At 42.7% G+C, this 25,386-nt stretch overlaps 1 protein-coding gene across 1 annotated transcript in view; it reads left to right on the top strand.

Annotated features, from left to right (window-relative positions):
* Window positions 1–231: 231 nt before the first annotated feature.
* Window positions 232–25,386, top strand: part of LOC137304215 (leupaxin-like) — a 63,028-nt gene continuing 37,873 nt past the window's right edge. The window contains exons 1-3 of the mRNA XM_067972783.1: window positions 232–421; window positions 11,980–12,179; window positions 14,424–14,506. Of these exons, the coding sequence (XP_067828884.1) occupies window positions 409–421; window positions 11,980–12,179; window positions 14,424–14,506 (296 nt within the window). The 5' untranslated portion in view covers window positions 232–408. The remainder of the gene's footprint in view (window positions 422–11,979; window positions 12,180–14,423; window positions 14,507–25,386) is intronic.

The following is a 25,386-nucleotide window of genomic DNA, read 5'->3' on the forward strand; positions in this document are numbered from 1 at the left end:
GAAATTTTGCTGGGCCATTGGGAAAGAGCAGGGGCCTGGGACTAATTGGATGGCGCCTTCAAAGAGCAGGCAAAGGCAAGATGGACCGAATGGCCGCCTTGTGTGCTATATGATTCAAGTCAATGTTGGGATTGTAAATCCATTTACACCATTTGAACATTTAATAGGAAACTTAACTCGCATCAATACCACGTGAATCAGCTACTGGGCGGAGTAAAGTAAACCCGAGGGTTCGGGTTAGACTCGACTGGAACTTTAGATTTGAGGAACATTTTAATGTGAGACGTGACAGCGAGGTCCAGGAGCGCTGGGCTCAGAGTGTGTGGAGCGGAGTCCCCGAGTCCCAGAGACCCAGAGAGCGGGGCGGCAGCAGTACGGGCGTGATCCAGTGAGGCTTCAGTCTTTTCAATGGACGAATTGGGTGAGTTACTAATGGTCTGATAGTGGGCATGGAAAAGGTAAAGAGAGAGTGAAAGTGAGGGATGGGAGAAAGAGATGCCTTAGTTATTTGAACTCGGAGTCCAGTATTATATAAAAGTAAACACATTAAGTGCAGAACTGTTTATTAAAAAAAACTGTGCAGGTTTCTGAATATCAGAATCATAGAATAGTATCATCGAATCTTAGACCATTCGGCCCATCCTGCCTGTGGCGGCTCTTTGAAAGAGCTATCCAATTAGATCTTAAATCTGTGCCCTCTGGTTATCACATATTAACCTTAAAATTATTTTTCTAATCATCCGTTTATCATTTAATAAATATCTTTAATTTTACTTAGCAGGTGTAAATATCAGAGAGAAACAGGCCCTTTAGATTAACTTTAAAAGTAAGGCGGGCCAAGAAGCTTTCAAGCGATCCTTTTAATTAATATCATTCTTAAGAAATGGCAATCATTGAAAGAAATTATAAATGTGTTCTTTGAAAAGCAAATAAAACTGAAGTGACACATATTTCGAAACACTTTTTTTTCATTTGGTAAGTTGTCAGCAAGTTCGGGGAACGGAAACGAGATCTGTTGCAGCATTAGCATCTGCTGCCTGCGGTTTGCAAACTGCAGACTGGACTGTGAAGTTTACCTGTCCCCATTCTCCCCTCACACACACGCTTCTGGGTGGAAACCAGATGGTGAGCAGAATTACAGATGACAGCTAACGCGGAGAATCAATCAACACCAAATGCTCGGGACCCCATTATTCTCAGGTGGATGTTAAGTCAGATTTAAGCCCTGTGCTACTTTAATCTAAACACAGTGGGATTGAATAACGATTCTTGTTAAAAAAACTGAAGGGGGAACTGAGTGGGTCTCAACATTTGTGCACCTGAGCGATACAAAGTAAAAGCAAAATGTTTAAACTTGCAGAGACAGAAGCAAACGGTTTCCGTTTGTGGGCAACTCATTTCCTCCAACTTTGGATCGATATGAGTAAGAGGTTTTTGCACTTCGCACGTAGACAGCACTTGCTGCGTCTGACTCAACGTTTGATATCGACATGTGTCTTCTGGCATTTTAACTTGTTAAATGCCAGTCTGTGTGGGATTTTAGAAGTTGGCATTGGTTAAAGGTTATATTTCACCATCCTGCCACTTCTCACCCACACAAAACACACCCACACACGCACACTGATATATAGACACAGTCTGTCTCTATCTCACACACAGTCACCCACTGATGCAATGTGTGTCTCTCTCAAATACACACACACTGAGATTCACTCACACACGCATCCCCTCGCTCTCTCTCACACGCATATTCATATTCACTCAGGGATATACTCACTCATTCTCTGCCTGTGTCTCATACACACACACTGAGTCACTCATGGATTCACACATCCTGTCTCTCTCTCTCACACACACACACACACACACACACTCATTGATACACTCGCACATTCTCTTTATCTCTGTTTTTCAAACAAACACACACATTGGGAGTCATTCCCTTATATACACACACATTCTTTGTCTGTGTCTCTGTCTCCCTCACACACACTCAGGCACTCATTGATATACACGCAATCTCTGACTCTCTCTCCCTGTCTCTCACACACACACACCCACACACTGAGTCATTCACTGATACACACAAGCATCCTTTGCTTCTGTCTCTCTCTCCCACATACATACGCACACTCCAAGTCACTCTGATACATGTATTCGCTCCCACACACATACACACACTCCGAGTCACTCTGTGATACATGTATTCTCTCCCACACACATACACACACTCCGAGTCACACTGTGATACATGTATTCTCTCCCACACACATACACACACTCCGAGTCACTCTGATACATGTATTCTCTCTCTCACACATACACACACTCCGAGTCACTCTGTGATACATGTATTCTCTCTCTCACACATACACACACTCCGAGTCACTCTGTGATACATGTATTCTCTCTCTCACACATACACACACTCCGAGTCACACTGTGATACATGTATTCTCTCCCACACACATACACACACTCCGAGTCACTCTGTGATACATGTATTCTCTCTCTCACACATACACACACTCCGAGTCACTCTGTGATACATGTATTCTCTCTCTCCCACACATACACACACTCCGAGTCACTCTGTGATACATGTATTCTCTCTCACACACACACAAACGCACTCAGATTCGCTCACTGATATACACATGCATTCTCTGGCTCTGTCTTTCACACACGCAAATATACACACTGATACATACACGCATTCTCTGTCTATCTCTCTCACAAACACACACACTTAGATTCACTCACTGATACACATAGGTATCCGATGTCTTTCTCTCACACACACACTCAGTCATCCACTGATGCACACAAATCCACTCTCACACAAACAAACTCAGATTCACTCACTGATATAGAACACACATTCACATTCCCTCTCTCACATACACACAGTCAGAGTCACTCACTGATACACACATATTCTCTGTCTCTCTCTCTCCCTGTCTCTCTCTTTCTCCCTGTCTCTCTCTCACACACACACACACACTCAGAGTCACCCACTGATACACACATATTCTCTGTCTCTCTCTCACACACACACACACACACTCAGAGTCACCCACTGATACACAGATCCACTATCTCTCTCACCCACACATAGACACTCATTGATATAGACAAACATCCTCTGCCTCTCTCTCTTTCTCACACACACACAAGCACACACACAGTGAGAGTCACTCACTGGAATACACATGCATTCTCTGTCTCTATATCTCTGTCTCTCTCATACAGACGCACTCAGATTCAATCACTGTTATACAGACCCATTCTGTGTCTCTCTGGCTAAGGGAAAATAAGCAGAGAGTATTGGTGAATGGTTGTTTTTCAGACTGGAGGGAAGTATACAGTGGTGTTCCCCAGGGGTCAGTATTAGGACCACTGATCTTTTTGATATATATTAATGACCTGGACTTGAGTATAGAGTCAAAGTTTGCAGATGACACGAAACTCAGAAATGTAGTAAACAATGTGGAGGATAGTAACAGACTTCAGGAGGACATAGACAGACTGGTGAAATGGGCAGTCACATGGCAGATGAAATTTAACGCAGAGAACTGTGAAGTGATACATTTTGGTGGGAAGAATGAGGAGAGGCAATATAAACTAAATGGTACAATTCTAAAGGGGGTGAAGGAACAGAGCGACCTGGGGGTGCACAAATATTGGCATCTACCCGCCAATGTGGAAAATTGCCCAGGTATGTCCTGTCCACAAAAAACAGGACAAATCCAATCCGGCCAATTACCGCCCCATCAGTCTACTCTCAATTATCAGCCAAGTGATGGAAGGTGTTGTCGACTGTGCTATCAAGCAGCACTTACTCACCAATAACCTGCTCACCGATGCTCAGTTTGGGTTCCGCCAGGACCACTCGGCTCCAGACCTCATTACAGCCTTGGTCCAAACATGGACAAAAGAGCTGAATTCCAGAGATGAGGTATCAGTGAGTACCTCTGAGTTTGTGTGTGTGAGAGAGGGACAGAGAGATAGGGGATGCGCTTGTGTATCAGATCTTTGAGGGTGGCAGGGCAAGTTGAGAAGGATGTTAAAAAAGCATATAGGATCCTGGGCTTTATTAATAGAGGCATAGGGTACAAAAGCAAGGAAGTTATGCTAAACCTTTATAAACCACTGATTAGGCCCCAGCTGGAGAATTGTGTTCAATTCTGGGCACCACACTTTAGGAAGGATGTCAAGGCCTTAGAGAGGGTGCAGAAGAGATTTGCTAGAATGGTACCAGGGATGAGGGACTTCAGTTTTGTGGAGTGACTGAAGAAGCTGGGGTTGTTCTCCTTAGAGCAGAGAAGGTTAAAGGGAGATTTAATTGAGGTGTTCAAAATCATGAACGGTTTTGACAGAGTAAATAAGGAGAAACTGTTTCCAGTGGCAGAAGGGTCAGTAACTAGAGGACACAGATTTAAGGTGATTGGCAAAAGACCCATGAGGAAATATTTTTTTACGCAGCGAGTTGTAATGATCTGGAATGCACTGAAAGGGCGGTGGAAGCAGATTCAATAGTGACTTTCAAAGGGAATTGGATAAATACTTGAAGGGAAAAAATTTACAGGCCTATGGGGAACGAGCAGGGGAGTGGGACTAATTGGATAGCTCTTTCAAAGAGGCATGATGGGCTGAATGGCCTCCTCCTGTGCTGTACCTACTATGATATGTACAAGCATCCTCTGTCTCTGCCTCTCTCTCTCTCTCTTGCGCACACACACACTCCGAGTCATTCAGTGATACACACTTGCATCCTCCATCTCTCTGACTCTCAAACAAATACACACACTCAGAACCGGTCACTGATATACACACGCATTCTCTGTCTCACATACACACTCAGAGTCACTCACTGACACACAAGCGCATCCCCTATCTCTCTGTCCCTCTCTCACACACACAAACTCAGAGGTACTCACTGATACCTCACCTCTGGAATTCAGCTCTTTTGTCCATGTTTGGACCAAGGCTGTAATGAGGTCTGGAGCCGAGTGGTCCTGGCGGAACCCAAACTGAGCATTGGTGAGCAGATTATTGGTGAGTAAGTGCCGCTTGATAGCACTGTCAATGACACCGTCCATCACTTGGCTGATAATTGAGAGTAGACTGATGGGGCGGTAATTGGCCGGATTGGATTTGTCCTGTTTTTTGTGGACAGGACATATCTGGGAAATTTTCCACATTGTCGGGTAGATGCCAGTGTTGTAGCTGTACTGGAACAGCTTGGCTGGAGCTAGTTCTGGAGCAAGTCTTCAGTATGACAGCCAGGATGTTGTCAGGGCCTTTGCTGTTTCCAGTGCACTCAGCCGTTTCTTGATATCACATGGAGTGAATCGAATTGGCTGAAGACTGGCTTCTGTGATGGTGGGGATATTGGGAAGAGGCCGAGATGGATCATCCACTCGGCACTTCTAGCTGAAGATAGTTGCAAACGCTTCAGCCTTGTCTTTTGTGCTCACGTGCTGGACTCCGCCATCATTGAGGATGGGGATGTTTACAGAGCCTCCTCCTCCCGTTAGTTGTTTAATTGTCCACCACCATTCACGACTGGATGTGGCAGGACTGCAGAGCTTTGATCTGATCCGTTGGTTGTGGAATCGCTTAGCTCTGTCTATAGCATGTTGCTTCTGCTGTTTAGCATTCATGTAGTCCTGAGTGACTGCCCTTGACATCAAGGCAGCATTTGACTGAGTGTGGCACCAAGGAGCCCGAGTAAAATTGAAGTCAATGGGAATCAGGGGGAAAACTCTCCAGTGGCTGGAATCAGACCTCGCACAAAGGAAGATGGTAGTGGTTGTTGGAGGCCAATTATCTCAGCTCCAGGATATTGCTGCAGGAATTCCTTAGGGCAGTGTCCTAGGCCCAACCATCTTCAGCTGCTTCATCAATGACCTTCCCTCCATCATAAGGTCAGAAATGGGGATGATTGCTGATGATTGTACAGTGTTTAGTTCCATTCGCAACCCCTCAAATAATGAAGCAGTCCAAGCCCGCATGCAGCAAGACCTGGACAACATCCAGGCTTGGGCTGATAAGTGGCAAGTAACATTCGCGCCAGACAAGTGCCAGGCAATGACCATCTATAACAAGAGAGAGTCTAAACACTTCCCCTTGACATTCAACAGCATTACCATCACCAAATCCCCCACCATCAACATCCTGGGGGTCACCATTGACCAGAGACTTAACTGGACCAGCCATATAAATACTGTGGCTACAAGAGCTGGTCAGAGGCTGGGTATTCTGCGGCGAATGACTCACCTCCTGACTCCCCAAAGCCTTTCCACCATCTACAAGGCACAAGTGATGGAATACTCTCCACTTGCCTGGATGAGTGCAGCTCCAACAACACTCAAGAAGCATGATACCACCCAGGACAAAGCAGCCCGCTTGATTGGCACCCCATCCACCTCCCTAAACATTCACTCCCTTCACCACCAGCGCACTGTGGCTGCAGTGTGTACCATCCACAGGATGCACTGCAGCAACTCGCCAAGGCTTCTTCGACAGCACCTCCCAAAACCGCAAACTCTACCACCTAGAAGAACAAGGGCAGCAGGCACATGGGAACAACATCGCCTGCACATTCCCCTCCAAGTCACACACCATCCTAACTTGGAAATATATCGCCATTCCTTCATCGTCGCTGGGTCAAAATCCTGGAACTCCCTTCCTAACAGCACTGTGGGAGAACCGTCACCACACGGACTGCAACGGTTCAAGAAGGCGGCTCACCACCACCTTCTCAAGGGCAATTAGGGATGGGCAATAAATGCCGGCCTCGCCAGTGACGCCCACATCCCATGAACGAATAAAAAAAAATACGCATGCATTCTCTGTCTTTATCTCCCTGTCTCTCTCTCTCACCCGCACACAGAGACACTCACTGATATACGCAAGCATCCTCTGTCCCTGTCTCTCTCGCACACACTGAGAATCACTCACTGATATACACACGCATTCTGTCCCTATCTCTATGTCATCGTCTCTCTCTTATGCACACACACGCACACTCAGATTCTCTGAGATACACAAATATTATTTCTCTCTCACACACACACTCACACTACGATTCACTCACTGATATACACACGCACTCTCTGTCTCTCTCTGTCTCTCTCTGACACACATAGGCACGTATCACTTCTGCCACTCTCAAAGCTGATTTTTGTAAGATCGTCATAATGTATGAAGTACAATAAGGGATTCTTTTTGTAAAAGGATATCTTTTAAATATGGCAGATTGATTCATTTATAACACAGGAGCCGGAAGTATTACATTGCTTTATCGGAATGTAAGAACATAAGAACATAAGAAATAGGAGCAGGAGTAGGCTAATCGGCCCCTCGAGCCTGCTCCGCCATTCAATAAGATCATGGCTGATCTGATCCTAACCTCAAATCTAAAATCATGTCCAATTTCCTGCCCACTCCCCGTAACCCCTAATTGCCTTTACTTCTAGGAAACTGTCTATTTCTGTTTTAAATTTATTTAATGATGTAGCTTCCACAGCTTCCTGGGGCAGCAAATTCCACAGACCTACTACCCTCTGAGTGAAGAAGTTTCTCCTCATCTCAGTTTTGAAAGAGCAGCTCCTTATTCTAAGATTATGCCCCCTAGTTCTAGTTTCACCCATCCTTGGGAACATCCTTACCGCATCCACTCGATCAAGCCCCTTCACAATCTTATATGTTTCAATAAGATCGCCTCTCATTCTTCTGAACTCCAATGAGTAGAGTCCCAATCTACTCAACCTCTCCTCATATGTCCGCCCCCTCATCCCCGGGATTAACTGAGTGAACCTTCTTTGTACTGCCTCAAGAGCAAGTATGTATTTTTTTAAGTATGGACACCAAAACTGTATGCAGTATTCTACATGACCAAAAAAGAAAAATTAATTCCATTTTGGCAGCCCAAAGAAAATGTCAAATCTTCCTGCGGTAAATGATACAAATTACAAACAGGCCTTGCTTAACAGCAGCTTTCTGTATTGTGGCCTTGACTTCAAATGAACTTCATGGAACTGGGCTCCAGTTTCCTTTCCCGGTAAACATTTAGAAAGACTTGCATTTATAGTGCGCCTTTCACATCCACAGGAAGTCCCAAAGAAGTACCTTTTGAAATGTAATCACTGTTATAATGTAGGAAACATTGTAGTCAATTTACACACAGGCAAGATCCCACAAATGAGATAATGATCAGATAATTTGGTTGAAGGATAAATATTGACCAGAACATGGGGAGAACTCCCCTGCTCTTCTTCCAATGGTGCAGTGAGATCTTTTGGGTCCATCTGAGAACGTTAATTTCTCATCTGAAAGATGGCACCTCCAACAATGTAGCATTCACTCAGTACTGCACTGGAGTGTCAGCATAGATTTTGTGCCCAAGTCTTTGGGGTGGGACTTGAGCCCATAACCTCTGACCCAGATGCAAGGGTGCTACAAACTGAGCCACGGCTGACATCTTGAACTATCATTCACCCTGAGGTCTCTGGAAACTCACTGGCTTCTCTCCATAGTAGTAACCCTCATCGACCTGGTGGTTTTATTCCATCAGTTAACTCATTGCAGTGTAAAGGCCCTTCCCCTGAATATAGTTCAAATTTTTCTCTGAAAAGGATGAAAATGAAGATAACTTTGAAAAGTGGAGAGTGGAAAATTCATGCGGAGAGGAAAGTGGGAACAAAGGTTACCTGGATTTATCGGATGATAGGTTCAAATAGATTTGCTTCAAAATGCAACATTTTAAATCACCACTTTGTTTTACTGATCTGTATTTTGAAGATTACGCATAATTCCCTCAAGTGAATTGTGCTTAAATTAACATTTTTTCCAACTTCTGCTAACCAAGTGACTCATCTTGCAGGTTCCATTGGAAACCAAGAGGCCACTCCCATAAGTAAATCTTAACAGTCATTGTGGACACATTAGCCCTCACGCATTTCGCAATCCACGCCGAGCTGAAGCCCCAGTGCTGTTTGGTAGCAAGCAACTGAACAGTGAAAGCGGACCACAACTTTAGTCTATTTTGTCTTATCCATAGTCACTGAGCTGGTATTAACAAACCCATAAGACCATAAGAGATAGGAGCAGGAGTAGGCCACTCGGCCCCTCGAGCCTGCTCCGCCATTCAATGAGATCATGGCTGATCTGATTTTTACCTCAACTCCACTTTCCCACCTTTTCCCCATATCCTTTGACTCCCTTGCTGATCAAAAATTTGTCTAACTCGGCCTTGAATGTATTCAATGACTCAGCCTCCACAGCGTTTTGGGGTAAAAAATTCCAAAGATTCATGACCCTCTGGGAGAAGAAATTCCTCCTCATTTCCATCTTAAACGGGCGACCCCTTATTCTGAGACTATGCCCCCTAGTTATAGATTCCCCCATGAGGGGTATCATCCTCTCAGCATCTACCCTATCGAGTCCCCTCAGAATCTTGTGTGTTTCAATAAGATCTCCTCTCATTCTTCTAAACTCCAATGAGGATTGACCCAACCTGTTCAATCTTTCCTCATAAGACAACCCTTCCATACCCGGAATCAACCTAGTGAACCTTCTCTGAACTGCCTCCAATGCAAGTATGTCCTTCCTTAAATAAGGGCACCAGAACTGTACGCAGTACTCCAGTTGTGGTCTTACCAGCACCCTGTACAATGTAGAATGATTTCCCTGCTTTTATACTCAATCCCCTTAGAAATGATTGTTTGCCTTCCGGATTACCTGCTGCACCTGTATGTTGACTTTTTGTGTTTCATGTACGAGGACACCCAGATCCCTCTGTACTGCAGCATTTTGTAGTATTTCTCCATTCAAATAATATTTTGCTTTTTTATTTTTCCTCCCAAAGTTGATGACTTCACATTTTCCCACATTATATTCCATCTGCCAAATTTTTGCCCATTCACTTAACCTGTCCTCATCGCAACTTGCTTTTCCACCTATCTTTGTATCATCAGCAAATTTGGTCACAAGACACTCTGATCCTTCATCCAAGTCATTGATATATATTGTAAATAGTTGAGGCCCCAGCACTGATCCCTGCGGCACCCCACTAGTTACAGATTGCCATTTTGAAAATGATTCTTTTATCCCGACTCTTTGTTTTCTGTTAGTTAGCCAATCCGCTATCCATGCCAATATATTACCCCCAACACCATGAGCTCTTATCTTGTGCAGTAATCTTTTATGTGACACCTTATCGAATGTCTTTTGGAAATCTAAATATACGGCATCCATTGGTTCCCCTTTATCATCTCTGCCCGTTACTTCCTCAAAGAATGCTAATAAATTTGTCAGACATGATTTTCCCTTCATAAAACCATGTTGACTCTCCTTGATTGTATTATGAGTCTCCAAATGTCCTACTACTACTTCCTTAATAATGGATTCCAGCATTTTTCCAATGACAGATGATAGACTAACTGGTCTATAGTTACCTGCTTTCTGTCTCACTCCCTTCTTGAATAGGGGTGTTATGTTTGTGGTTTTCCTATCTGCTGGGACCTTTCCAGAATCTAGTGAATTCTGGAAGATTAAAACCAATGGAAGATTACACTATCTCTGTAACCACTTCCTTTAAGATCCTCGGATGCAAGCCATCAGATCCAGGGGACTTGTCAGCCTTTAGACCCATTAGTTTATCTAGTACTTTTTCTCTAGTGATAGTGATTGTTTTTAGTTCCTCCCTCCCCTTTGCCCCTTGATTTTCTACTATTATTGGTATGTTATTTGTGTCTTCTACTGTGAAGACAAATACAAAATATCTGTTCAATTCCTCTGCCATTTCCTTGTTTCCATTATTATTTCCCCAGTCTCATCCTCTAAGGGACCAATGTTTACTTTAGCTACCCTCTTCCTTTTTATATACTTGTAGAAGCTTTTACTGTCAGTTTTTATATTTCTTGCTAGTTTACTCTCATAATTTATTTTCTCCTTTATTATTCTTTTAGTCATCCTTTGCTGGTTTTTAAAGTTTTCCCAATCTTTGGGCTTACCAGTAATCTTTGCCATAACTATTACACCTGAGATCTACATAAGGTGCATTACACAATCAGACACCACGGGGGTAATTTTATCTTAACTCGCCTGGCAGGAAACTGATGGGATCTTGTGGATAACTGGTTTTACACCCCAGTCAATATTACTCTCCGTTGATTTCAGACGGGCCTGGTTAAGTTAAAATTGCCCCCATGAATGAGTTTCCCTCCTGAGTCACTGAGAGCAAGTCAAGAGCAGAGCTGAATGAAAATGGTGCTGTTTTCTCTCTGGCCCGAGGTGAATCTGATTTTCCAGTGATGTTCACAAACTTTGTTCCGAACATTAAAAATGGCTGTTTATTTTTCCAGTGGGATTTCAACAACGGATGAAGTGCTTTGTAATACAGAATCTTTCAAGACTGAAATGGTAGTCTTTTCTCATGAAGCTTATTCAAAATTTGTTTTTAGCTCATTTTAATGCAGCGTTTTTAGCTCATTTTAATGCAGCGTTCCACCCAATCCTGTTAGTTTACTGCCAGGCAGGCAAGGTTAAAATTACCCCCTGTGTATTAATAGACAGCTTGAGGATTTTTAGTTTCTACCTGTTATTTTCCTGTCAAAATAATAGTTCCTTTTAAAAGTGAGAATTAATTCTTTGTAGGTAAAGAATTCCCTTGGGTGAAAACATAGGGTAGAAATTCATCATGAGCACATCTTCAAGTTGATGAAAGAATATTCTTCAACAAAGTCCAAGTCATGGCCAATGTTTTTACCCTTAGCCAAATAAGGGCTTGTGATAACTACTGATCATGCATTCATTCAGTATTTCCCTGTTCATTGGCCAAATAGATTTTAGAAGCTGATAAGTGTTAACAACTTAAGTTACATTTCTTCAGGGAAAGTTCAGTTTGTTTGGGTGTGTGACTAATGGCCAATGTGAATTAATGTTTGTTCCAATAACCATCTTGCCTTTCAGATATATTGCTAGCTGAACTTGAGAAAACGTCGGTGAGTGATTATGGAGGTAACCCGAATCACCCTGCTGTATCTGAGTATTCCTTGCTGAAAGCATTTACAACAACGGACAGTCCTTTACAGGCGCCAGTAAATACTAAAGAGTTGAACCAGCAGGCCGCTGGCAGTAGTCATGAGGCATCATCTCCGGCACCAATACCGGTAAGAAGCATGTTATCGTTACTGAAACTAAAAATAATGTACGGAATAGACAGGATTGATTGCTAAAAAATAATCATCTATGTTGCATGACTTGCTAGACTTGCTTGGACAAAACCTCGACTTGGTAGAATGTTTGGTCCCATATTGATACCCCAATCATGTGGATATTATTGCCAAGTTATTTGCTTCATAACAATAATGATAATAGATTCCATTTATTTAGTGCCTTTAATATCTCAAGTCTCTTCAGAAAGGTGTGAAGGGGCAAAAATAGGTTGCCATTTACCAGAAATTTAATTGCTTCCACGGTGACATATAAATACCAGAAAAAAAATCATGGGAACACCAGCACCGCCAAATGCCCCTCCAAGTCTCACACCATTATGACTTGAAACAACAGCACTATTTAATCATCATAGTTGGGTGAATATCCAAACATTCCCTATCTTAAACATTTATGGAACATTACTAAATGAGTAGTTTGCATCTGTCTTTACCAAGGAAGAAGATGCTGCCAAAGTCACAGTAAAAGAGGATGTAGTTGAGATACTGGATGGGCTAAAAATTGATAAAGACTAATGATAATCCTGGACAAAATTAATACTCACTTGGACAAGTGTGGATTAATAAGTACTAGAAAGGCTGGCTGTACTTAAAGTAGATAAATCACCCGGTCCGGATGGGAAGCATCCTAGGTTGCTGAGGGAAGTAAGGGTGGAAATTGCAGAGGTACTGGCCATAATCTTCCAAACATCCTTAGATATGGGGGTGGTGCCAGAGGATTGGAGAATTGCAAATGTTACACCCTTGTTCAGAAAAGAGTGTAAGGATGAACCCAGCAACTATAGGCCAGTCAGTTTAACCTCGGTGGTGGGGCAGCTTTTAGAAATGATAATCCTGGACAAAATTAATAGTCACTAGGACAAGTGTGGATTAATAAAGGAAAGCCAGCATGGGGTAAATCGTGTTTAATTAACGTGATTGAGTTTTGGATGAGGTAACAGAGAGGGTTGATGAGGGCAATGTGGTTGATGTTGTGTATATGGACTTTCAAAAGACGTTTGATAAAGTGCCACACAATAGGCTTGTCAGCAAGATTGAAGCCAATGGAATAAAAGGGGCAGTGGCAGCATGGATATCAAATTGGCTAATTTCGATATATATTAATTGGCTAATTTTGATATATATTAATGACTTGGGTGTACAGGGCACAATTTCAAAATTTGCAGATGACACAAAACTTGGAAGTGTAGTAAACAGTGAGGAGAGTGAGGAGATAGACTTCAACAGGACAGAGACAGGCTGATGGAATGGGTGGATATATAGCAGATTAAATTTAACGCAGAGAAGTGCAAAGTGATACATTTTGGTGGGAAGAATGAGGAGAGGCAAAATAAACTAAATGGTACAATTCTAGAGGGGGTGCAGGAACAGAGAGACCTGGGGGTATATACGCCCCAATCTTTGAAGGTGGCAGGACAAATTGAGAAAGCGGTTAAAAAAGCATACAGGATCCTGGGCTTTATAAATAGAGGCATAGAGTACAAAAGCAAGGAAGTTATGTTGAACCTTTATAAAACACTGGTTCGGCCACAACTGGAGTATTGTGTCCAATTCTGGGCACTGCACATTAAGAAGGATGTGAAGGCCTGAGAGAGGGTGCAGAAAAGATTTATTAGAATGGTTCCAGGAATGAGGGACTTTAGTTACGTGGATAGACTGGAGAAGCTGGGGTTGCTCTCCTTAGAGCAGAGAAGGTTGAGAGGAGATTTGATAGAGGTGTTCAAAATCATGAAGGGTTTAGATAAAGTAAATAAAGAGAAACTGTTCCCATTGGTGGAAGATTCGAGAACCAGAGGACACAGATTTAAGGTGATTGGCAAGAGAACCAAAGGCGCCATTAGGGAAAACGTTTTTACGCAGCGAGTAGTTATGATCTGGAATGCGCTGCCTGAAAGGGTGGTGGAAGCTGATTCAATCATGGCTTTCATAAAGAAATTGGATAAATTCATGAAGGAATGGAATTTGCGGGGCTGTAGGGAAAGAGCAGGGGAGTGGGACTAACTGGATTGCTCTTACAAAGAGCCGGCAGGGGCTCGATGGGCCGAATGGCCTCCTTCTGTGCTGTAACCATTCTATGAAATACAAATTATTTCTCCTTATGTTTGGTCTATTGCTATTATGAGTCTGTTTTAAGCACGCAGATTAAGACCTTTCTCGTTAATTTTGTATTTCCAATTACAGCCAGTCTACCTGTCCCTTGTCAGTGACGCGAAGGCAACGAGTAGTAAAAGAGAAGAACATAATGAATATGATCACCTTTGCAGGTGAGCTCGAATGATGCAAACGTTTACCCTTAGACTGTCTATGAAACTCTGCTGGTTCGCCACTCATTCCTCCTATTGTTACCAAATTTGTAGTTATCATGATCTCACAAGTAAAAGTACCAGTGCCCGGAATAATAGATCGATGGGGTGAAATTGGACATTGGAAGGGACGCAAAACAGGCAGTGTCGCATCGGTCGCCTATTATACGCTCCACATGATATTCAGTTCCACTGGCTTCAGTGGAAACGAATATCGGGTGTGTTGTATAACGGACGGGTAAAGTGATTCCGCCCGTTTTATGTCCCCGTCCATGCTGAATTTCAGCCTCAGAATTTCCTTTTCCCCTCAACCATAGGCTGAAAATTATGCGTTTTTCCCATTTTACCTTCCTGATCAATTCAAATAGTTATTGTATTTGTGGGAATCTGCATCACATATGAAATTTCAAAAATACATTTTGTTTATCCTTTCTGTACAAGGTAGGTTTCAATCCATGATAAAATAGAATGAAGACAATTATTGAGATATAAGTTTCAGAAATAAATCACTTAAAGTTATTTTTTGGGTAAACTTGTTCATGCAAATTAGGTGAGAATGCCTTTCATCATTCTGTTCCTCCCTAAAATATTATACATGTACCAAAGTTCATAATACTTATACACCAATTAGTAAGGGAAAGAATTTATTATCTTTCTCTGAGAGATTCTGACCTAATTCACCGAACCCAATTCTTCATATTAATATACAGAGAGAAGCTGTTGCTGTCATATCTTCACACTTCCCCCTTGGAGAATAGTATGAAGTAATGCAAGGATTTGCAGGCTGATTAGCAATCTGATAGGTCGTGATGTGAACACTCCTTTCATGGTCGCAACTATCTTCGTATCAGCCCATAGGGTTGTTAATCTTATAGGGCGGGAGAGTTTTATCCCACATTGGATATCAACCCAGATTCGTCGGGATTGTCTGGAGCAGAGCACCTTCTGAAGGTGAGAATTATATGATGAAGCCAAGAGCACACTCCTACAGGGTAAAGGGAGACAATTATCTAATGTAGGGCTATGTCAAAAATAGAAACGGTGAACAATTCATAATTACATTCAAAACAAAAATATTTACTTTTACTGAAAAGTTCAAATTATGACATTTGACTGGGAGGAAATATTTTCAACCAGATGGAAAGGGAATTGGCTGAAAGGTCTGGCAAATAAGAGTGGGATATTTTCCAGCCGGAGATATTTAGAGCCCAAACAAGACACGTTCCTTGGAGGTAAAGGGCGTGCAGCAAAAGCTGGAGCTCCTTGGACAAGTAGATACATTCAAAGGACAATTAGACTAAAGGAAAGTATTTGACAAAGATAGGGTTAGTAGTACAAAATTAACTCAAGCAGTCTATTAAAATATAGACGGAAGTGACAAGAAGATAGGGATCAGGAGAAAGGAGAGGGAATGAAGAAAGACTGTTAGATACCAGAAAGACAAATGAAAGGGTAGAAGCAGTGGAGCAATTAAACCGAATAATTATTAATAAGGAAGTAGTACTAAAAACAGTGCCGAAAGTCAGAGAGATAGGGGCACTGGGACCAATCGCCAAGCCTCCTAGGGAAATGACAGGGTAAACATCCAGGCTTGGGCTTATAGCATTCACGCCACACAAGTGCCAGGTAATTGCTAAAATTGGATAAAATACTAGAGCCTGGTCTTTAGTTGCTTCCAAGCCTTTATTCACAGAGGATTCACACACACCACACCCTAGATAAGCTTGCCGAGAAAAAGGATACAAGAGAGTCCCCAATTGATAACCACCACCTGAATACAATTAACATTAATTGATTTAAATCGTACAATTAACAGATTCCCTTCTCTTTAAAGAAAAAAAGTTAATCTTTATATATAGAATACAAACAAAAATTTCAAAAAATCAAACCCTTCCATACTCTTTACAACTTATACTATTGACCGCATTACGTTGTGAGGTGACCCTTCTCCAGGGTCTCGAATAATTCCTTCGTACGTGTACCTCTTAGTAAAACAATTTGACAGTTGATGGCTTGAGTCCACCCATTTGATTTTCGAGATTTCGGGGGGGAGAATTGAATAAGGCTTATTTTCAGGTGCGGGTCGGGCGATCTGCTACTAACCCAATGGCCCCCCGCGCAGGCAGGACCAGACTTCCATCTGACCTGGATGTTGGAAATCAGCATTGACATGAGGATTCAATGCAATTTGCATTTTCCAGCAAAGGGGGAACCCCAATTTCTTAAAGGGAGGATGGCTCTTAAAATCTCTTAAAGGTAGCTATTTGCTAAAAATAGCAGTTTGATTTCTGCATGGAGTCTGAACGGAGATCAGACATTGCACACGTAAAACAGATGCAGGTCCCGTCCCTATGTTTACAAACTGATGAGTTATGTTAAAAATTGAATCAAGGTTGCGCACTATTAAATCCCATCTCCTCCAATCTGCATGCCAGACCTCACCAATCTGCTGATCTGAGTTTGTACCAGGCCTGCGAGAGTGCATGCACCAAGGTTCTCTGCTGATGCACCTGAGGCCTTGGTGCAAGAGGTGGACAGAAGGAGGGACATTCTGTATCTGCGGGATGGGGGTGGTGGGGGCAGGGGGATGGGCAAGAGGCCCTCCAGACCCAAAAGACAGTGGGAGGCAGCGGGGGAGGAAGTCAATGCCAGGCGCACAGCATCATGAACATGGATGCAGTACAGGAAGAAGTTCAATGCTTTGATACGAGTGGTCAAGGTGAGTGAGGACAACTATCAAGTGGCGTCTCCTACCAACTGCACAATTAGCCTTTTCAGGTCATTTTCAGGTTGGCAGGCTGTAACTAGTGGGGTGCCACAAGGATCAGTGCTTGGGCCTCAGCTATTTATAATCTATATTAATGACTTAGATGAAGGGACCGAGTGTAATGTATCCAAGTTTGCTGACGATACAAAGCTAGATGGGAAAGTAAGCTGTGAGGAGGACACAGTGTCTGCAAAGGGATACAGACAGGTTGAGTGATTGGGCAAGAAGGTGGCAGATGGAGTATAATGTGGGGAAATGTGAGGTTATTCACTTTAATAGGAAGATTGGAAAAACAATATTTTTTAAATGGTGAGAAACTATTAAATGTTGGTGTTCAGAGAGACTTGGGTGTGCTTGTACAAGAAATCTGAGTTGGTACCAGGCCTGTGAGAGTGCGTGCACCAAGGTTCTCTGCTGATGCACTAGAGACCTTGGTGCAAGAGGTGGACAGAAGGAGGGACATTCTGTATCTGCAGGAAGGGGGACAAGAGTCTCTCCAGACATATATCCAAAAGGCAGTGGGAGGCAGTGGGGGACGAAGTCAATACCAGGTGCACAGCATCATGAACATGGATGCAGTGCAGGAAGAAGTTCAATGCTTTGACATGAGTGGTCAAGGTGAGTGAGGTCAACTGTCAAGTGGCATCGCCTACTAACTGCACCACGCATTACACCCCCATCACCCACATACCAATAAACTCACTCTTTCCATCAGTACTCAACTCTTCCAACCAAATGCTTCCTCTCACCCTTACACATTACCACTGTTTCAAGCTGCCCATCCACAACTCACAGGCCACACACACTGGCTGCTATTCAACCATGACAGGCACATCACCCAGACACACGTCCCGCTTTCTTGCAGGAGAAGGTTGCACATATCAGAAAGCAGCAATTGGCAGTGACATTTAGCCCCTCGAGCCTGTTCCACCATTCAATGAGATCATGGTGGACCTGTGACCTAACTCCATATACCCGCCTTAGCCCAATATCCCTTAATACCCTTGGTTCACAGAAATCAATCAATTTCAGATTTAACATTCACAAGTGAGCTAGCATCAACTGCCGTCTGCAGAAGAGCGTTCCAAACATCTCCCACCCTTTGTTGAAACATTTCCTAATTTCGCTCCTGCACGTCCTGGCTCTAAATGTTCGGCTATGCCCCCGCGTCCTAGTATCCAAGTCTAGGAGACCTCCAAAAACAGTTACAAATGTCTCGGCAGCCAGAAGCAATAATCCAGCGACTAACCTGTAAATCCTGCGTGGTCCCTTTAAATAGCGCTGGTGGGGGGTCCTCCAGGCACTCTAAGACATGTTCAGATGGTCGGGGTTAAGACCGTGTGTTGAGTTGAGCATTAAAGCCCAAAATGGTGTCTATCACTTTAAATCAGCATTGCATACTGATTGAAGCCATTTTCTCCCTACTTTACATGATTCCAGCGTTCGTTATCTGCGCCTGCGCTAACTCCTGTACCAAGATGACGTCCGGCCGCGTCATGCTGGAAATGTACGTGCGCATCCAAGACGTCAGAGAGGCCGTGTAGCGCCGAAACAACGGGCGCTACACGGCCCAATTTAGCGCCCTATAAAACCAGCCGCACTAGAATTCCCATGAGGGAGATTAACATGTGATGCATCACCAAAGATAACTAGCTTCATTTTCTTTGGGTCACCTAAAGATGGGAACTTAAGTACACATTTATCTATATTTAATTTTTGTAATGTTTTATTTGACCGTAAAACATTCTCTACTGTGGGGTGTTTCATTGAAGTACTTAACTCCAACACATCAAAACTTGCATCAGGTCTAGTCTGAGTGCACAACCAGTTCAACTGACCAAAGCTGTCTCTTTTTAGATATAACATCACCTTTCTGTGGTGACCTAGTACGATTCACCAGGATGGGAGTAACACTCTCTAAACAGGACTGTTGATTTAAAGTTATACCAGATACTGCTTAATATCAAAACCAATATATTTAAAAGCCCCACAGGCCTGACTCCCAATTTTAAATTGATTCTAATCTTATTAATGAAAAATTTCTCAAATTCCGCAGTAACTCCCCATTAGAAATCATCAACATGCATCACGAAGATACCTGAAAGTTTTCCGGTGTAATACCAATAAAATATCTGCTTTTAGTTGAACACAACCTACTTTCAGCAAAACAGATCTCACTGATAAACACCGTACTCTGAAGCATCATTCAGGCCATAGATACATGTGTTTAGTTTCCATAGTTATCCTTCAGCATCTGCTGCCTCTTTCGGCTAATTCAGAAACACTTCTCTCTGAAAAGTATCGCCCTGCAGAAATGTGGCTTTTATGTTAATTGACCGACATTCCCATGAAAATGTTGCCAAAAGAGCCAAAAAGATTTTTCAGATTACCTTTCCAGCAGTGGGAGAATCCTCTCGGTCACTGTATCACCCAGTTTCTCTTCCAAATCCCGAGCGACCAACCTCGCTTTAGCCTTTACGTCCCATCTGCAAGGACTTTTTCAGTACAAACCCATCTATGCGACAAAGCTGCTGACCCTTATCTATTATATCAGAATAAACTCCAAATTCTTTCCAACTATCTAACTCCCTTTGTTTTGCCTCTCTTACTTGTTTATCCTCAAGTTTATTGGCAGCCACCAAAACTTCACGATCATGACGACTTCTGCTTCTAGTTCTGCTACGTGATTGTTCTGTGGTCTTTGTTTCATTGTCTGACCTAGTCAATCTACGTCCTCTACTTCCCCTTCTATATCTGTAGGGACTATTACTGTGAGATCTCCCTCTTTCACCTCTGGATAGTGATTGTTTTCTGACGTGAGATTCACTTCCAGACTCCCTATCACTACCTGTACTCCGCTTTCGTACACTCCATTCTTTTACCCCATTCTCCCAGTCCATGGACCTTGCTTCATGGCCAACATCCTGAACATTCAACCAAAATTTAAACTTAACAGTAGCTTTGCCTGCACGTCCCAAAATTGTTGCATCCCTCCATTCATTAGTCCCTTCTGGAACATATGTCACTCGTACCTACTTTGGGTAATTGTTCTGTGGATGTGTTAGCTCTGTCATGTGTTTCTTGATCACTGATACTATCACTGTCTGTCTGGCCCTTGATCTACCTGTTTATTCTATTCTGTTCCTCAGGAACCTCATCAAAAAAATCATGAACATTTGAGGCACAATGTGCCTCGTTTACTTCTATCAACTGCTCAGAGTCTGAGATTTTATAATTAATTCCAATTAATCGTGAGGAATGAACCTTAACAGTTTGATTGCCATTTTGAACAATTACTGTCTTGCCATCATGACCTATAACCTTACCAGGGCCTTTCCATTCCCTATGACCCTCTCTTTTATAGTTTACCAAATCTCCTGAATTGAACTCTGTCTCAGATGGTCTAATACGATGCCTCAGAGCTCTATGAATTTTCTCTGATACCTCAGCCTGGATAAAAGCCTGTCTCCCTGCATGCATAGCATTTAAATGCTAAGAAAAAATGGCACTAATTGTAGCACCTTCTAGAGCAGGAGGATTATCACAAAGAACAGAAGGTAATTTGGGATTGGGCCCATAGACTAGTTGGTAAGAACTATATCCTCCAACCATCTGAAGAGAATTCTTTGCATGAACTGCCCATGCTCGGGCAGTTGACAATTTACACTGTTCGATCAGCCAAAATTTTATGCACCATGCTCTCAATCACAGCATGATTCCTTTCACAAAGACCATTGCTAAAAGGGCTCTCAGCTCCTCTATTCATGACAATTATATTCATATTCTCACACATATCTCTGAACTTCACTGTTAGTGAATTCACCTCCATCATCGGTCAAAACTTGGCTGGTGCCCCAAGTCCAGACCCTATCCATTTTTCCATAATTTTATCAAAAATAACCTTCTTCTCCTGACTATATATTAGTGTAGAAATACTGAATCTTGTAGCCAGGTCAATAAAATGTAAGATGAAAACATTTCTGTCTTTGTCCCATACCTTCAGATCCATGGCAACTACCTCGTTAAAGTCACATGCTAATGGAACACTTACAGTAGGATGTGGGGCGTTCGTCTATACTTCTTACAGATTTCACAGTTCTCACTAATCTCTTCTATGAGCCTCGTACATTCCTCATCAAATACACCTGCATCTTTCAGCAGGACCGACAAACGTTGACAAGTAGGGTGGGCAAATTGTCTATGTAACCTTAAGACAATTTGTTTCTTTCTCTCTCATCCTTATCGCCTGATGCCATTAATACTTGGCCTAACATGCTGATGAGAAACATCAGGTTTTATTAAGGTGATACAATAATGCCCTGACTGAGTAAGCAGCAGATCAATTGATTTCCCAAAAATGTTTGCCTCATCGTGTTCCACATCAAGTTTCATTTTTGTCTTTTTCATAGAAGGTTTACCCAAAAGCAAAGGTATCTCACTCGAGACTACATCCGTACTTATCTTACATGGAATTACCACTCTCTTGAGTGACCTCTTGGTGGTGTTATCTCCAAACCTAAAACATGTGGAAATTTTATATTCCTTAACGCTACTTCGATCCTCACTACTTAGTGAATCAAGATAACATTTTAACCAACCTCCCCTATACAGTTGAAGTACATGCACTATCTAACACCGCACAATTAAAGGAATCCACGACTAATACATTCATCACAGGACTAATGCTCCTGGTGACCAGTATAATCTGTTCATGTTCATCATTATCTTCATCCTTTTCCTCAGAAGTACTTTCTTCAAGCGTCATTTCAAAGACCTTGCTTCTTTGCTCTGGGCAATTCACCTCATAATGATACTTAGACTCACATCTAAAGCATCTACTGATTTTTCCTTGGGCATTCCTGGCATTCATTTGCCCGTTATTACTGTCCCAATTTTGTCTCCTGTTGATATAACTGGATCTGCTATATCTGCTTTCATCACCAATCTGGCTGTCATTAATCCTTCCATCATATTGATGCCTATGTCCGGTCTCTTGAAAATTTTGAAACCTGGACTGGTGCCTGCGTTTAGTATCTGGAACATTTCGAAACCTGGTAACCATATAATCTTCCATTCTTTGTGTCACAGCAGAAGATCCCATTTGTTCCCTGAAGGCTGAAAGGAATGACTGTTTCCCCAGGAATTTCTTTAAGGCAGTAGATATTTGATCCAACATAGTCTCCTTTTCCGAGAACCGGACACCAGTTAGGACCAGTTGCCTGTCCATATGACACACCTTAGCACAATCCAGTAATTTAAACGCTAGTACCAATCCAGGGATTCCCAATTGGAACTTTGTCAACCTTTGGTACAATTTGTTGAAGTTCATGATATACTCTTCCACTAAATGACCGTCCATGTTCCGAAATCTATCAAATGCATAGGCACTTAACAGGTCATCTGTCTTGTAGATTTTATCCAGAAATTCTATTAGAAAGGTAAAACCTTCATCATTATCCAAAAGATCTGCATCCATTTCAGAAAACACCGTACTTCTGATTTTACTTTGTTCAGAAAGGGACTTCGCCAAGGTCATGCCTTGTTTTCTCTTTAGTAGTGACCCATGTTCACATATCAACCTCATTCTTCCACTGGTCATACGGTTCAAACTCCGAGAACATCGGAGGGAAATTGTACCTCAACGATTGAAAATTGCCTTCTGCCATTTTCCATAATGGCCATCAGGCTTTCAAATAGAAAAGCAGTATATTATTTAAATGGAGAGAGATTGCAGAACTCTGAGGTACTGAGGGATCTGGGTGTCCTAGTACATGAATCACAAAAAGTTAGTATGCGGGTACAGCAAGTGATTAGGGAGGCAAATGGAATGTTGTCATTTAATGCAAGGGGAATGGAATATAAAAGTAGAGATGTTTTGTTACAGTTGTACAGAGTATTGGTGTGACCACATCTAGAATACTCTGTGCAGTTTTGGTCTCCTTATTTAAGAAAGGACATAATTGCTTTAGCGGTGGTTCAGAGAAGGTTCACTTGACTGATTCCTGGGATGAGGAGGTTATCTTATGAGGAAAGGTTGGACAAGTTGGGCCTGTATATACTGGAGTTTAGAAGAATGAGAAGTGATCTAATTGAAACATATAAGATCCTGAGGGGATTAGAAGGGGTAGATGCTGAGAGGATGTTTCCCCTTGTGGAAGAGACTAGAACTAAGGGCCACAGTTTAAAAATAAGGGGTCTCCCATTTAAGACAGAGATGAGGAGAATTTTTTGCTCTGAGGGTCGTGAGTCTGTGGAACTCCCTTCCCCAGAGAGCGGTGGAGGCAGGGTCATTGAATATTTTCAAGGCTGAGTTAGATAGATTCCTGATTAACAAGAGAGTCAAAGGTTATAGTAGGTAGATGGGAAAGTAGGGTTGAGGTCACAATCAGATCAGCCATGATCTTATCAAATGGCAGAGCAGGCTCGAGGGGCGAATGGCCTTACTCCTACTCTTAATTCGTATGTTCATAAGTTTTGCTTTGTATGTCCAAAAAAAATCGTAGTTTCCAACCTGCACCTTTAGGCATTCATCCTCTGCTACCATGCTAAAATTGGATAGCCATGTGATGAAGGATAGAATACTAGAGCCTGGTCTTTAGTTGCATCCAAGCCTTTATTCACAGAGAATCCCCTTACACACACACCACACCCGAGATAAGCTCTCCTATAAAAAGGATACGAAAGTCCCCAATTGACACCCACCACCTGAATACAATTAACACTCACTAATTTAAATCATACAATTAACAGCAATGACCACTTCCCCTTGACATTCAATGGCATTACCATTGCCAAATCCCCCATCACCAATATCCTGGGGGTTGCCACTGACCAGAAACTCAAATGGACCAGCCACATAAATGCCGTGGCCACTAGAGCAGCTCCGAGACTTACTATTCTTGGTGAGTGGCTCTCATCCTGACTCCCCAAAACCTTTCTAACACCTACTAGGCAGAAGTCAGAAGTGTGATGGAATACTCTCCACTTGCCTGGATGCAGCAGTAATAACACTCAAGAAGCTCAACACCATACAGGACAAAGCAGCCCACTTGATCAGCAGCCCATCCGCCACCTTAAACACCGACACCCTCCATCACCGGTGCACAGTGGCTGCAGTGTGTAACATCTACAGAATCTGCAGCAACTCGCCAAGGCTTCTTCAACGTAATATCATAGTGTCAGAGTAGGTACGGCACAAGATGAGGCCATTCGGCCCATCGTGCCTGTGCCGGCTCTTTGAAAGAGCTATCCAATTGACCCCATTTCCCTGCTCTTCCCCCATAGCTCTGTAAATTTCTCCCCTTCAAGTATTTATCGAATTCCCTTTTGAAAGTTATTATTGAATTTGCTTCCACCGCCCTTTCAGGCAGCGCATTCCAGATCAGAACAACTCGCTGCGTAAAAAAATGTTTCCTCATGTCACCTCTGGCTCTTTTGCCGATCACCTTAAATCTGTGTCCTCTGGTTACCAACCCTTTTGCCAATGGAAACAGTTTCTCCTTATTTACTGTGTTAAAACTGTTCATGATTTTGAACACCTCTATCAAATCTCCCCTTAATCTTCTCTGTTCTAAGGAGAACAATCCCAGTCTCTCCACATAACTGAAGTCCGTCATCCCTGGCACCATTCTAGTAAATCTCTTCTGCACCCTCTCTAAAGACTTGACGCCCTTCCTAAAGTGTGGTGCCCAGAATTAAACACAATACTCCAGCTGAGGTTTAATCAGTGTTTTATAAAGGTGTAGCATAACTTCAAAAGCAAAGTACTGCAGATGCTGGAAATCTGAAATAAAAACAGGAAATGCTGGAAATACTCAGCAAGTCAGGCAGCATCTGTGGAGATAGAAACAGAGTAAACGTTTAAGGTCGATGACCCTTCATCAGAACTGGAAGAAGCTGAAGATTAAACAGTTTTTAAGCAAGTACAGAGCCTGGGAAAAGGGAGGTGATGGAAGAGGAGGGAAGAACAAAAGGGAAGGTCATGGGATTGGGTATATCCTCTTCTCTAGTGAAGACGGATACAAAGTATTCATTTAGTACCTCAACCCATGCACCCTGCCTCCACAAGAAGATC

This window comes from Heptranchias perlo, chromosome 36 (assembly GCF_035084215.1).
Source record: "Heptranchias perlo isolate sHepPer1 chromosome 36, sHepPer1.hap1, whole genome shotgun sequence".
Taxonomy (NCBI): Eukaryota; Metazoa; Chordata; class Chondrichthyes; order Hexanchiformes; family Hexanchidae; genus Heptranchias; species Heptranchias perlo.